Source organism: Hemicordylus capensis, chromosome 2 (genome assembly GCF_027244095.1).
Source record: "Hemicordylus capensis ecotype Gifberg chromosome 2, rHemCap1.1.pri, whole genome shotgun sequence".
In the NCBI taxonomy this organism is placed as follows: Eukaryota; Metazoa; Chordata; class Lepidosauria; order Squamata; family Cordylidae; genus Hemicordylus; species Hemicordylus capensis.
This window is the reverse complement of record NC_069658.1, coordinates 246,078,268-246,093,094: the sequence shown is the minus strand read 5'-3', so window position 1 is coordinate 246,093,094 and position 14,827 is coordinate 246,078,268. Positions and strand designations below refer to the sequence as shown.

Below are 14,827 nucleotides of genomic sequence, written 5' to 3'. Positions count from 1 at the left end.
ACTTGCCTTGTCTCGGCATCCATGGTGTGGCCTGCTTCACTCTGCCCTGGAACTGCCTGCTTCCATTTTTGGCAAATGGTCTCCTCCAGCTGCTGCCAGCCTTGGCCTGTGTGCCTGCCCGTGCCTGTCTGGGAGAGAAAACTGCTTTTAAGGAACCAGGGAATTCCCTTCACCTTGATTGAATTCTCCCAGTAGAGGACCCCCAAGGAGGAAGCCTTTCCCTTCTGTATGGTGGCCCTATCTCACAACAACAACAACAACAACAACAACAACAACAATAATTCGATTTCTATACCGCCCTTCCAAAAATGGCTCAGGGCGGTTTACAAAGAGAAATAACAAACAAATAACCTTGCCTTTCCCTTACGCCCTGCTCCTTCTGTCTCCCCCACCCCCTCCTGTCTCCATCCCTCCTTGGCACTGTCAGCTGCCTCTTACTCCCGGGGCACAACTGTCTGTCCTTCATACTTCCATGTTCCTTTGTGACATCACAAGCAGGCAGCAGCCAATGGCAGGGCAGCCCAGGAAAAGGGGGAGAGGCCATTTGCCACAGGCCCCCACAAAGCAAGGAGGCTCACTTCAGTTCTTATGTGTCCCATTACTGCCTACCCCAGCCCTGACACATTGTTTGACAGAATTCTTGGTATTATGTTTAAAGCTTTCATTAAAAGGTGAAGGTGGTTTATTTATTATAAGATGACACTGAACTGCAAAATGTAAACCCCAACTTGCCCATGATAAAATAAATACTATATTGTTATGATTTTGGGAGATTGTCCTGAGTCACTTCCTGGTGTCCTTCCAGCTCAGAGGTTCTACTGTGGACTGATCCTTTCGAACATAAGAACAGCCCTGCTGGATCAGGCCCAAGGAGGCCCATCTAGTCCAGGATCCTGTTTCACACAGTGGCCCACCAGATGCTGCTGGAAGCCACAGGCAGGAGTTGAGGGCATGCCCTCTCTCCTGCTGTTACCCGCCTGCAACTGGTACTCAGAGGTACTTTCTACCATAAAGTTCATTAGTACCTATAATCAAGATTTGAATTGCAGCCTTGAAACTGCAATGGGGCATTGAATGGCTGGGAAGAGAATGCAAGCCCCCCATGTCCTGGTGTAGTCAGAATGAGTGTTTGGAAGCAGATGCTAAGAAAGCATTCAATACAGTTACTGAGGAGGTGAGAAATGCTTGCTCTTATGAATACGGCAAAGGGTTCTATATACTGCTTTGCAACAAATGTTCCCAAAGTGGTTTACGCAGATAGAAATAAATAAATACAATAGCTCCCTGTCCCCAAAGGACTCACAGTCTAAAAATGAAACATAAGGTAGACAGCAGCAACAGCCACTGGAGGGATGCTGTGCTGGGGATGGATGGGGCCAGTTGCTCTCCCCCTGCTCAATAACCACTTTCAAAAGGTGCCTCTTTGCTCAATTAGCAGTCTTAGAGAATCATCATTGATTGATCATCTGATGTCTCCCTCCCATGAGCAGTTGGTATTTGTAATGAGATAGGCACATCAAGAAAACATGGGAAATGGGATGCAGAGGAATGATTCCTGAAAATGTTGGACCGTGATAAAAAAAGCAAGGAGTAGACATTATGGAGCAGGATAAACAAAGGCCCAGCATAATGTAAGGCAGAGTTACAGAACTGTAGAGGCCAAGGCTCTGCCAATGCTTCAAATAGGAAAATACCCAGATGTGAAAACTAGGATACAGGATGAAAACCCTCAGGCATTGTTTTCACCCCACAGACCCACTTGCGTCTCTCTAAGGATCATTTCTCACAAAATCAAGCCATTACAAATCTTCAAGAGTCACCTGGAGTTTCTTGAAGATCTCTAGGAACTCCAGGCCAGACTTGGAGGGTTGGCAACCCCATATAAATAGTTGGGGGGTGGGGCAGATGAAGATGGAGATGATACCATTTTTGAAGATAAAAGTTCTCAAACTGCTTTACATAGAAAAAATTAAGAAGATTCTCTGTCCTAAAAGCACTCACAATTTACAGAGATGTACAAAGGGAGAGACCAGCAATAGCCAGTGAGAGAACTAACTGGTTTCCATCCAGCCTCTGTTTGGAAACCTCTAAAGAAGGGCAGGGGGTGGGGGAGCTGCCCACTGCTTGAGGCAGACTGTTCCCCTGTCAAACAGCCCTTACAGTTACCAAATCCTTCCTGATGTCTGGCTTCCCTGTCATTTCAACCCATTGGTTCTAATTCTCAAGAGCCAACAGTGAAAAAGTCCATTCCAGCTTCTATATGAAGCAAGATTCCCCCAGGGGAAAGGCAAGGCTGTATCACACATCACCACACCTCTGATTGGGTAGAAACCTGCAGAAGGGATTCCCAAGTATATGAAATAACTTTTTTTTTTAAAGCATAAATAATAATACTCCAGGACATTGTTTGAGGGCATGCTGAAGCTAAGTAGGACTGAGTCTGGACTGTGTCTGGAATGGGGATTCCATCGGCACCCATGTATGCCATCTTGAGTTTGAGGACAGAATAAAGTGAAATTTCAGCGCTTTGAACATGTGCAGAGTGTACAGCCCTGGAAATATGTGAAATGAGGTAAGCCTGATATCTCATATTTGCAAGGAAAACAGTAAAACCTAATTCTGCATAAACATGGGTAGGATTGGTCTGAGCAAATAATAATATTGCTTTTTAGATGGTGAGCCCTTTGGGGACAGGGAACCATCTTGTTCCTTTTCCTATGTAAACCACTTTGAGAACTTTTCTGTTAAAAAGCAGTGTATAAATATTTTAAACAATACTAACAGTAATAATTTAACTTACTCTGAGCATGTGTAGAATACTAGCCTGGGAAGATTGATGGCAAAATAATCAGAGTTCAGAGTTCATGTGCAGAGTTCCTTTTTCAAATCACAAGAGTAATCCCCACCATTGCCCCTGCCCCCTGTTATGATGCATTTTGAGGAATTGGACTGTGGTGTTGCAAATTAAGTTAAGCCACTATTTTAGAAATAAAGGGTGGATGTGGATCAGTAAAAGCATGTTATACTAGGTCGGGGTGGGTATCCCATATGGAACTCTAAGAGTTAAAGTGACAGAGCTGTTAACTCCTGGAAGAGACCAGAGAAGAGTAAACCCCTTCCGCTTAGCCGGGAGACGGATGGAAATGTCTGCAGAGAGGTGAGTTTTAAAGGGGCATTTGCAAGCAGGAGAAACGCCACTTTCTTTGGGTGAGAACGAAAAAGGAGAATACGCTGTCTGGTTGAGGGAAGCTGGAAACAAGGAGAGACCGGGGTCCCTCTAAATCCACCTAGAGATGAAGTTGCCACGTGATCAGACAAAACTCAATTTGGCTCTTGTGCAGCAGCATGAATATGAACACGATCAATCAATCAATCAGCTGCTCATGCCTGCAGATCAAGCTACTTGTAATGTTACAGGAGCTACTTGTAATGTTACCGTAAGGGGCACAGCATATTCCAGATAATTTAATGCATTTTAGTTTCTTTCTTTCTTATGCTAAGATATTCTTTTATAAGAAGAAGAAGAAGAAGAAGAAGAAGCTTCTTATCACTAAAAATTATCACTAACTATTCGGGTTTTCCAGCCTCCAAGAATTTCATTTATCCAGCTAGTTGTCTGAAGAAAAAGCTGTAAATGAGTGGAAATAGTTGAAAATAATTGTGTGGTTAATGAAAGAAGGCTGTCGTATTTTAAATGAAATTATGGTGCCCTTCAAAAGGTATTCTGCACTCACTGGAAGGGGTTGATTAGAAATAATCTATAATAGTTATTATTAACTGGCAAAATTAACTTGTTTGGTTATTAAAATCCTTTATAAGTTGCTGCAATCATAGTTATAATTAAGAAGGATTTTTAAAGATAAATATGTATTGTGTATCCTTTTTAAAAGTAATTTTAGAAATAAAATTTGAACTCTTAAAGAAACCTAAAAGAATAAAAGAATGTATACCCCCATCTTCCAATCAGTGCTGATTCAAAATAGCACACAATACAAATTCTAAAACAATCCACTGAAAATGCAACTTTATTATTATTTTACTATATGCATTTATATGCTGCTTCAACTTGCATCTCTAAGAGGTTTACACATTCTAAAAAAAATTTTTAGAACCAACAATACACATTTAAAACAACAATAACAAATTTAAAGACAATAACAATTTAACAATTTATACACTTACAGTCTAATTATAAGCTTGCTTGAACAGTTGTGTTTTTCAGATTTTTTTAAGCTGCTTTTTGAAAATGAAGATAAAAATGCCTTATTCCCCTCAAATTAATATTTCTCATAAGATATGGCTGTGACCGCTTAAACAAAGCAACAGCTCATTGAAAGTGTTAATTCAGTGCGTGGCAGCTGTGAAAAAGGTTAATTCCATGCTAGGAGTCATTAGGAAGGGGATTGAAAATAAAAATGTTAATATTCTAATGCCCTTATACAAAACTATGGTGCAGCCACACCTGGAGTACAGCGTACAATTCTGGTCCCCACATCTAAAAAAGGACATTGTAGAACTGGAAAAGGTGCAGAAGAGGGCAACCAAGATGATCAGGGACCTGGAGCACCTTTCTTATGAGGCAAGGCTACAACACCTGGGGCTCTTTACCTTGGAAAAGAGGTGATTAAGGGGAGACATGATCGAGGTGTATAAAATTATTCATGGTGTGGAGAGGGTGGACAGAGAGAAATTTCTCTCACGCCTACAACACTAGAACCAGGGGTCATCCCATGAAACTGAAGGTCGGGAAATTTAGGATCGACAAGAGGAAGTACTTTTTCATACAGCGCATAATTAATCTATTGAATTCTTTGTCATGGGATGTGGTGATGGCCACCAGCTTGGATGGCTTTAAAAGGGGCTTGAACAAATTAATGGAAGACAAGTCTATCAATGGCTACTAGTCTGGTGGCTGTGGGCCATCTCCAGCCTCAGAGGCATGATGCCTCTCAATACCAGTTAGGGATGTGCACAAAACCGGTTTGCCTGGTTCAGTTTGAATTCGAACTAGGTTTGAACCAGGAGAGGGGGTGGTTCGGTTTTGGTTTTGCTCAAACCTCCCCCTGGTTCGGTTCGAATTCGAACCGGTTCGAACCGATTCAAACCAGTTCAAACTGGTTCGGACACCCAAAAATTGGTAGGATGGTAGCTGGCACCCAGGGGTACCTGCCACCCAAACCCCAAAGCAATCGGACACTTGTACGATTTTTTATGAATTTTTGGAAATTATTTCTATTTTTTTCTCCACCCTCGCTCTGGGCCACCCCAGCACCCCCCAAGTGCAGTTATGGGGCTGCTGAAACCTCAATTCTTCCCTATGGAGAAAAACCTTAAAGCCACTTGTGGGGTGCTGGGGTGGCCCAGAGTGAGTGGTGGTCTAGTGCAAAGTGGGTTCCAACCACCCCCATGGGTTGCTAACCCATGGGGTACTGGGTTTTGTTGTTTCTGAAGTGTTCTGAGTGTAGATTCTTTGGTAGCATATAAGATTTTTAATGACAAACTATGAATCCACTCTCATTGCTAACCTTAAAGACACATAAACTTCAAAAATCACTTAAAAATCAGCCCTTTGCCCAATTCCTTTCAAATAATTCTGATAACTTCCTGGCCCCCCTTGGGCACTACCACCCACCACACTCTGCTCTAGGTCACCCCTTTGCCCCCAACGTGAAGCTATACATTTGCTGACACCTCCATGCTTCTTTATGGAGAAAAACCTTAAAGACGTGTAAACTTCAAAAATCACTTAAAAATCAGCCCGTTGCCCAATTCCTTTCAAATAATTCTGATAGCTTCCTTGCTCACCCTAGGAACTACCATCCACCACACTCCACTCTACGACACCCCTTTCCCCCCGACGTGAAGCTATACATTTGCTGCAATCCTCATTATTCCCTATGAGGAATTCAAAAATACTTTAACAATTAACCAATAATCAGAGGAGTGTCCGATTGCCTTGGGGTTTTGTGGGTGGTAGGCACCCCTGTCTGTCTACCACCCACCCCGCTTTTGTGCCCCTAGGTGCTCCACAATAGGGGATATGGACTGGTTCTGGTCCCATTATACTCTATGAGAAAAATAATTAAAAATATTTCAAATATTCATAAAAAATCGTAGGACTGTCCAATTGCTTCAGGGTTTGGGTGGTTGTTGGCACCCATGGGTGCTCCACAATAAGGTATATTGGCCTGGTTTGTGTCCCATTATACCCTATGAGAATTTTTGGATGTCCAAACCAGTTCGAACTGGTTTGAACCAGTTCGAATCGAACCACCCCCTGGTTCGGTTTGAATTCGAACCTGATGGCTGGTTCGGTTTGAATTCGAACCTTCGAACCACCCTGGTTCAAATTTGAACCGGTTCGAATTTGAACCGGTTCACACATCCCTAATACCAGTTGCAGAGGTATTGCAACAGCAGGAAGGAGGGCATGCACGTACCTCTTGCCTGTGGGCTCCCCAGAGGCATCTGGTGGGCCACTGTGTGAAACAAAATGCTGGACTACATGGGCCTTGGGCCTGATCCAGGAGCGCTGTTCTTATGTTCTTAAAACTTTAGACACATTCATGAAATATGGGCCTGTCAGATAGGATGCCTTGTATTGTATGCCTTGTATTAGTACATACACTGTGGCCAAAGGCTGGGGGTGATAGGAGTTGTAGTCCAACATCATCTGGAGAACCAAAGTTGGTTGGTTCCCTGCACTAATCCCTGCACTAGAGCATAAGAACTGAGCACTCTTATGACCAAGCCATGTTATCTGGGAACCTGCTCTAGTAAAATCTCAGAAGCTGAGCTCTCCTATTCCCTGGTGCTGGAAGGAGGGCACTGCCGTGTTTGGATACGTGTTTGGATATTTTCCAAACGTGTTTGGAAAATATCGTTACGTGTTTGGATATTTTCCTTTCAATTATCTTTCTGTCTCTTTCCCCTCAGGAAGGAGGGTCTTTTTGCTCATTTCCAAGTCAACCGCTCCTATTCAGCCAGCGGTTTCTACATATACTGGTCATCTCTGGGCTCCCATGGGATAAACCGTTCACTGAACTGTGAAAAGTGTCCTTGGCTTGTAATTTCTAAGGCCTGAGAGACAACGAAATGGCCACCAAACAGGTGGTCCTGTCCACCTTGGATCCCACTTTCCAGGCTGCACTAGAACAGAATGTGCATCCAGAAGTGAAAAGGGAAAGGGAGGAACTGCAATTCCCCCAAGCAAGGGAGGAAGGAGAAAAACACTTGGATTCTATCACACCAGGAAAAGATGAACAGCTACCCAGATGCAGGGAGTCCCAGTGGCTGGAGAAGACAACAGGCCGAGGATGGAAAAGCCAACTGGTGCTAGACTCCAGATCATGGGGTGATGGGGTCCCCTCTGAAGGGGTCCCTGATGCCAGCCATTTGTCTAGAGGAGAGTGGGAGCTCCGGTTTTGCAGGGATGAGGCCCAAAAGGCATGCGATAAAATGATGGCTGGAGATGTAGAAAATTGTGAGGAACGGAGAGAAGAAAATAGCATCCGCTTGGAGATGCTTCGCCAGTGTTTCAGGAGATTCTGTTATCAGGAAGCTGACGGGCCCCGAGAGGCCTGCAGCCGCCTCTGGCATCTTTGCCATCGTTGGCTGAAGCCAGAAAGGTATACAAAAGAGAGGATCTTGGAGCTGGTAGTTCTGGAGCAGTTCCTGACCATTCTACCACTGGAAATCCAGAGCTGGGTGAGCGGAAATAGTCCGGAGACCTGCGTCCAAGCTGTCGCCCTGGCTGAGGATTTCCTGCTGAGCCGGCCAGAGGTGAGAGTGTGGTTCTTTGACTCCTGTTTTAAATCTTAACCAGGCTCTGAATTCACCAGGGTGTTTTTCACACAGAAGGCGTTACTGTGAGTTCACTGCGAGGCTTTACTGCGAGTTCAAAGTTGCCCTAAAAAACCGACACCAAATGTGGGTTTTTTAACCCTGGATATAAATGGGACTAACTCTAATGTGCAATGAAAAACCTGAATCGTGTGTGAAGGGCTCCCCAATAGCTCGCAAGAACTTTGGGGTAAATCTGGCTGGTATGTGAATGCACCCCCTCCATTCTGGAGGAGATGTGAGCTAAAAACCGGGTGTGAAAAATGCCCAGGTGAAGTTAGGCAAGACTTTAATTCTCTTTCAGCTTCAGTTCTCACTTATGGGGTGGTTCCAGAGCGGTAATTTATTCCAACAGGATGCTGTGTAATTTCTTAGTGCTATCTGCTGACAATATTTGTCAGCATATATAAATATGACAAATATAAATATTTGTCAGTGGTATATAAATGTATTAAATAAATATTAATAATATTAATAAATATTTGAAAAAGCCTATGGAATTCGCTGCCATGGGATGTGATGATGGTTACTAGCTTGGATAGATTTAAAAGGGAGATAAATTCATGGAGATCTATTAATAGCTACTAGTCTGATGGCTATAGGCCACCTCCAGCCTCAGAGACAAGATGCCTCTAAATATCAGTTGCAGGAGAGCAACAGCAGGAGCCCTCACCTCCTGCCTGTGGACTTCTCAGAGGCATCTGGTGGGCCACTGTGGGAAACAGGATGCTAGACTAGATAGGCTTTGGGTCTGCTCCAGCAGGGCTGTTCTTATGCCAGGTCTTTTTCAGGGGCTCTTCCAGATGCTGATATATTTGAATATGAGCTCAAAATTTCAAAAAATAAAATGGGAAATCTGTTCTAGGAAGGAGGTGGTTGCATTCTATTCTTAGTGCCATCTTCTGGCAATCAGCAAAACAACCATGGAACTGCTGTCCTTTTTCAAATTGGAATAAAAGGAATATGAAGGAAAAAAATCTTTGTTTTACTGATTGCTGGTGATTTCCAGCAGATGGTGCTGGGGTGTTTTAGAAAAGAACAGTGTCAAATGCCTGAAATGGTGGCTGACACAATGAGCAGATTAATCAAAGTAGTCTCATTGAAATTCAAAGGATAAGTTAGACATTGTCTGATGTGTCCTTTTAATTTCAATGGGGCTACTTTGAATAATTTTCTTCACTAAGTAGGCAAATGTTATTCTATTATCTTTATATTTATTATCAAGACTTCAGCCCCTGGTGGCGCAGTGGTAAAACTGCCGCCCTGTAACCAGAAGGTTACAAGTTCGATCCTGACCAGGGGCTCAAGGTTGACTCAGCCTTCCATCCTTCCGAGGTCGGTAAAATGAGTACCCAGAATGTTGGGGGCAATATGCTAAAATCATTGTAAACCGCTTAGAGAGCTCCGGCTATAGAGCGGTATATAAATGTAAGTGCTATTGCTATTGCTATTGCTATTGCTATTGCTATTGCTATTTATAAAAGTCTCTCTTTCAAAGCTGAATTTCAGAAGTGGAATTAGTTAATGATGGAAATGCCGAGAGTCAGCTTTGCACTGGAAGACTCTACTTAATTTTTAATTCTATTTTTTCCGGGTACTGGTGCCACTCCAAAACATTGCTGTGAATTGCCCTGAAGTTAAGAAGGTTCCCTTGAACTTGGAGGAAAAACAACCCTGCAGGGGGGCCAAAAAGGAAAGAGAAGAGGATCCAGTTTTGCTGGGTAGGAACTCATCATGGCTGACTTTTTGAATGCTTTGATGATTCTGCAGGTCCGACTCTTCCCATCGTTGGTGCTGAAGATCGACTTCTACTAGAAATTCACCATATCTTTTGGGAAAACAGACTGAGCTCAGACCTAATGATGAGCAGAAAACTTCATATGGGAGATAAACTTTATAAAGTGTGTATGTGGAAAAGTACTAAATGGCAATCATTACTTTATATTGACCGAGTTCTCTCAGTCTCAAGAATCCTGGGTCGTGTGTGTGAGCCCAGCAGTGTTTATTATGAGAATCCAGAAAATTCAGGGTAGTCCTGGTCAAAGTGCACTGGTTAACCAGCATTCAATTCTGGTTATCTATCCTGGTTAAATGCTGATTAACTGGAGAGGTTTAACCACGATTCCCCTAAAATCCTGGTTTCACTCTGTCAGCTCCACAGGGCTCACTAATGCTGATTAACTTTTTAACCAGGATCCTCATGATTTTGACAATCCAGCCATTTTATTTTATTTTCCTTCTCTTTTATATTAATTTTTTATTTATTTGCATTTCTACACCAAAATTATAAAATCTCCAGGTTGGTTTACAATGCAAAAAACAATTAAAACGATTTAAAAACCCACCAAAGGTCTGGTTAAAGAAAAATGTTTTTAAAAACTTCTTAAAGGCCAGCAGCAATTTTATACCTTGTATCTTGGCAGAAAGTGAGTTCCAAAGCTCAGGGACAGCTACAGAGAAGGCCTGACCCTGAGCTGCCGCCAGACAAGTCAGTGGCAATTTCAGGTGGACGTCCCCAAATGACCTCAGTGAGCAGTGGGAAAGATGCAGGAGACACATGTTCTCCTATATGGGAAAAATAAAAGGATATTCTATTAAGACGGCATCTACATTTGCTCCTTGTGATCCAGATATTAAGAACCAAACTGCCTGGCCCAATTCAGGTCTCTATTTTGTAGTCCAAATTATGTGTGGCAGAATGTTGGCTACTGACATTTATAACATCCCTGTAGGGAAATGGCTTGCCTAGCAAGCATGAGGTTGCCAGTTCAAATCCCCGCTGGTACCTATATCGGGCAGCAGCAATATAGGAAGATGCTGAAAGGCATCATCTCATACTGCACAGGAAATGGCAATGGTAAACTCCTCCTGTATTCTACCAAAGATAACCACAGGGCTCTGTGGTCACCAGGAGTTGACACCGACTCGAAGGCACACTTTACCTTACCTTTAAACAATGAATCTATAACTCAATTTCCAAAAGAGCTGGAATGTTATGACTCTTATGGATGCACAACCGAAACACCTGCAGGGGAGAAGGAGGTCCTGGCAGACTCGGTGTAACCCACAGATACATTGGTGTCATAAAAATCTGAAGAAAAACACTCTAAGAATGCAAAAAACCCCTCCTCCATCTCATACTGCCCCAATGTGACTCAATGGGATGGAATGTTCACAGACTCAGAAGGCAGTTAATAGACAACCAGGGCGTTCTTCATACAGCAGGCTTTACTGAGAGTTTACTAAGAGGCTTTACTGCAAACTTGAAGTTGTCCCAAAAAAAACACCAGCGCAAAAAGTTGATTTTTTTAAAAAAAAACTCTGGATATAAATCAGGCTACATTCTAATGAGCAGTGAAAAACCCAAATTGTGTGTGAAGTGCTCCCCGATAGTTCACAGGGACTTCGGGTCAAATCTGCCTGATATGTGAATGCACACCCTCCATTCCAGAGGAGATGCCAGCTAAAGGGCTTTAAAAACCCTGTGTGAAAAAACACCCTGGTTAGAATTCAGTGGTGAAGAGCAGAGTGAAGGAGAAGAGCTAGTCTTGTGCTAGAAAGCATGACTTGTTCCCTTAGCTAAGCAGGGTCCACCCTGGTTGCATATGAATGGGAGACTAGAAGTGTGAGCACTGTAAGATATTCCCCTCAGGGGATGGAGCTACTCTGGGAAGAGCAGAAGGTTCCAAGTTCCCTCCCTGGCAGCATCTCCAAGATAGGGCTGAGAGAGATTCCTGCCTACAACTTTGGAGAAGCTGCTGCCAGTCTGTGAAGACAATACTGAGCTAGATGGACCAATGGTCTGACTCAGTATATGGCAGCTTCCTATGTTCCTAGGGCTTCAATAACAAGAGTGGGCACTTTCTAAGCTTGCATACTCCCTCAAGAGAGTCCTACCTCTTCTGCTTCTGAGCGGGAAAGGTGCCTGAGACTTTCACCATGCTCAGGCACAGGCTCAGGTAATACATGTACACCAAGGAAACATTGCAACACTTTGTTGTGAGTCCACAGTTTTTTCTCATCTTTGTATTTTCTTTGTCCTAGCAGGTGAAGAACTAGTAAATGAAGTCACAGTGGAGGGAGAGAAATATCAGCTGAAGAAATCTGGTCCGGGGGAAGAATGTGGTACTTTTCTGAGCGCAGGAACAGAAAGCATGTCTCGGGTTCCTGTGGAGGCAGGCTGTCCAGAGGAAAAGGCCCACAAAACTGTTCCTGGCAGGGAAGCCCATGAAACGACATATTTGAGGATCCACAAGGGCAAGAAGGAAAGGACTTGTGCTGTGTGTGGGAAAAGCTTCAGCAGGAGTACGGGACTGATTGCCCACGAGAGAACTCACACGGGAGAGAAGCCATACGAGTGCTCAGACTGCGGGAAAAGCTTCAGCCTGAGGTCATCCCTTGTCGCTCATGAAAGAACTCACACGGGAGAGAAGCCCTATTCATGCTCCCACTGTGGGAAGAGTTTCATTGTGAGTTCCCACCTGATCAAGCATCAGAGGATCCACTCAGGAGAGAAACCTTACAAATGCCTGGAATGCGGGAAGAGTTTCCATCAGAGCTCCCATCTGAGGAATCACGAACGGATACATCTGGGTGACAAGCCCTTCAAATGTTCAGACTGTGGGAAAGGTTTTAGCATGAGCTCCGACCTAATTACTCACCAGAGAGCCCACACAGGGGAAAAGCCGTTTAAATGCTCAGATTGTGGGAAAAGCTTTGGCCGGAGTTCACAGCTTATTAGCCACCAGAGGACCCATACAGGGGAAAAACCATACACGTGCAACGAGTGCGGGAAAAGCTTCAGCGTGAGCTCCATCCTCACTAGGCACCAGAGAATCCACACAGGAGAAAAACCATATAAATGTTTGGACTGTGGAAAAAGCTTTGGTGTGAGCTCGGATCTCATGGTGCATGAGCGGACCCACACGGGAGAGAAACCGTATAAATGTTCTGAGTGTGGGAAAAGCTTCATTCAGAAATCACACCTCAATACACATCAGAGAATCCACACAGGTGAAAAACCATATCAGTGCACTGAGTGCGGGGTATGCTTCAGTGTGAGGTCGCTTCTTAGTAGGCACCAGAGAATCCACACAGGAGAGAAGCCATACAAGTGTCTGGCCTGTGGGAAAGGCTTCAGTGTGAGCTCGGACCTGATGGTGCATGAGAGATCCCACACGGGAGAAAAGCCGTATAAGTGTTCGGAATGTGGGAAAAGGTTCAGTCAGAAGTCACACCTTAATACGCACTTGAGAACCCACGCTGGAGTAAATCATATCCATACTTGGACCGTGGTCTGAGGGCGGATGATTTCAAAACTTACTGTATGTCATACGTCAAAGAATGGGCTAACTGGGCTTCCCCGAGGGGGCATCTGGTTAGCTGCTTTTGGAGACAAATGAACTAAATGAAGTTTTGGTCTGCTTATCAGTATAGCTAGTCCTTACATCAGGGCTGCTCAACTTCGGCCCTCCTGCAGATGTTGGCCTAGAACTCCCGTAATCCCTGGCTATTGGCCACAGTGGCTGGGGATTATGGGAGTTGTAGTCCAAAAACAGCTGGGGGTGCCAAAGTTGAGTAGGCCTGCCTTACATTCTTAATGCAAACTGGGAGGGCAGCCCTATCCCTTTAAGTCAGGGGTTCTCAAACTTGGGTCCCCAGATGCTGTTGGACTTCAACTTCCATAATCCCACATGCCATTGTGGCAGGGGATTATGGGAACTGAAGTCTGACAACATCTGGGAACTCAAATTTGAGAACATCTGCTTTAAGGAACAAACCTTCCTTTTTAAAAAAAAAATTGTCATTTTAAAAATATATGAATTTTTAAAGTTTTCCCTTCAGGTTATGATATGTACACAGTCCTGCACACAGTTAAACACATGAAACTGCTTCCTGCTGAATTAGACTCTTGTTTGTCATTTTAAGTGGCGCAGCAGGGAAATGCTTGACTAACAAGCAGAAGGTTGCCAGTTAGAATCCCCGCTGCTACTATATCGGGCAGCAGCGATATAGGAAGATGCTGAAAGGCATATTCTCATACTGCGTGGGAGGAGGCAATGGTAAACCCCTCCTGTATTCTACCAAAAAAACCCACAGGGCTCTGTGGTCACCAGGAGTCGACATCAACTTGACGGCACATTTTACCTTTGCCTAGCTCAATATAGTCTACCAGGCCTGCTCAACTTAGGCCCCCCAGCTGTTTTTGGACTACAGCACCCACAATCCCCAGGGACAGTGGCCAGTAGCTAGGGATTATGGGAGTTGTACGCCAACATCTGCAGGAGGGCCGAAGTTGAGCAGCCCTGGTACACTGACTGACAGCAGGTTCTCCGCAGCCCTATTTGGAGGTACCAGAGACTGACCCTGATGCAAAACAGGTGCTATACCTGTTATAGATGCTGCTGACGAGTATATGAAATGGCTTTCTGTTGAGTCAGGCCTTTGGTCAATATTGTCAACTGGTTACCAGCAGATCTCCAGGGTTTCAGAGGGGTCTTCATCAGCCTTACCTGGAGATGCCAGCAGAGACTGAAACAAGAACCATCAGAACGTAAAGCAGATGCTCTACCACTGACCGTTTACACTCATCACACTATATTAAGCAGATGCACTTTCCCTTGAGCTATGGCTTCATAAGTGGCGCAGTGGGAAAATGCTTGACTAACAAGCAGAAGGTTGCCGGTTCGAATCCCTGCTGCTACTATATCGGGCAGCAGCAATATAGGGAGATGCTGAAAGGCATCATCTCAGACTGCACGGGAGAATGCAATGGTCAACCCCGCCTGTATTCTACCAAAGACAACCACAGGGCTCTGTGGGCGCCAGGAGTCAACACCGACTCCACGAAACCCTTTACCTTTATCCCAGAAAACATTCATGCTGCAGTTCAGCAGACCCAAAAGTTAGGAAGCTACTTTATACCAAATCAGAACATTGGACAATCCAGCTCATTATGGTCTCCACTGCCCAGCAGTGGCCCTCC

General features: G+C 44.3%; 1 protein-coding gene across 6 annotated transcripts; it reads left to right on the top strand.

Annotated features, from left to right (window-relative positions):
* Window positions 1-3,107: 3,107 nt before the first annotated feature.
* On the top strand, window positions 3,108-13,784 carry LOC128342617 (zinc finger protein ZFP2-like). 6 transcript variants are annotated; one of them, XM_053290139.1, is made up of 4 exons: window positions 3,108-3,157; window positions 6,937-7,782; window positions 9,485-9,563; window positions 11,887-13,784. In XM_053290139.1, the coding sequence occupies exons 2-4, from the start codon at window positions 7,096-7,098 to the stop codon at window positions 13,140-13,142; spliced, it is 2,022 nt and encodes a 673-aa protein (XP_053146114.1). In that variant the 5' UTR covers window positions 3,108-3,157; window positions 6,937-7,095; the 3' UTR covers window positions 13,143-13,784. The 6 variants fall into 6 exon arrangements, with proteins under 6 accessions (XP_053146114.1, XP_053146119.1, XP_053146115.1 ...); XM_053290144.1 differs by having other exon boundaries at window positions 3,147-3,437; window positions 11,890-13,784; XM_053290140.1 differs by having other exon boundaries at window positions 3,147-3,437.
* Window positions 13,785-14,827: the final 1,043 nt, after the last annotated feature.

Bases quoted from the DNA above. Each gene is read 5' to 3' on its own strand.
- LOC128342617 (XM_053290139.1), top strand. From the start codon at position 7,096: ATGGCCACCAAACAGGTGGTCCTGTCCACCTTGGATCCCACTTTCCAG. The intron at 7,783-9,484 runs GTGAGAGTGTGG...CCTGAAGTTAAG, and splicing joins TCCTGCTGAGCCGGCCAGAG to AAGGTTCCCTTGAACTTGGA. The intron at 9,564-11,886 runs GTAGGAACTCAT...TCTTTGTCCTAG, and splicing joins AGAGGATCCAGTTTTGCTGG to CAGGTGAAGAACTAGTAAAT.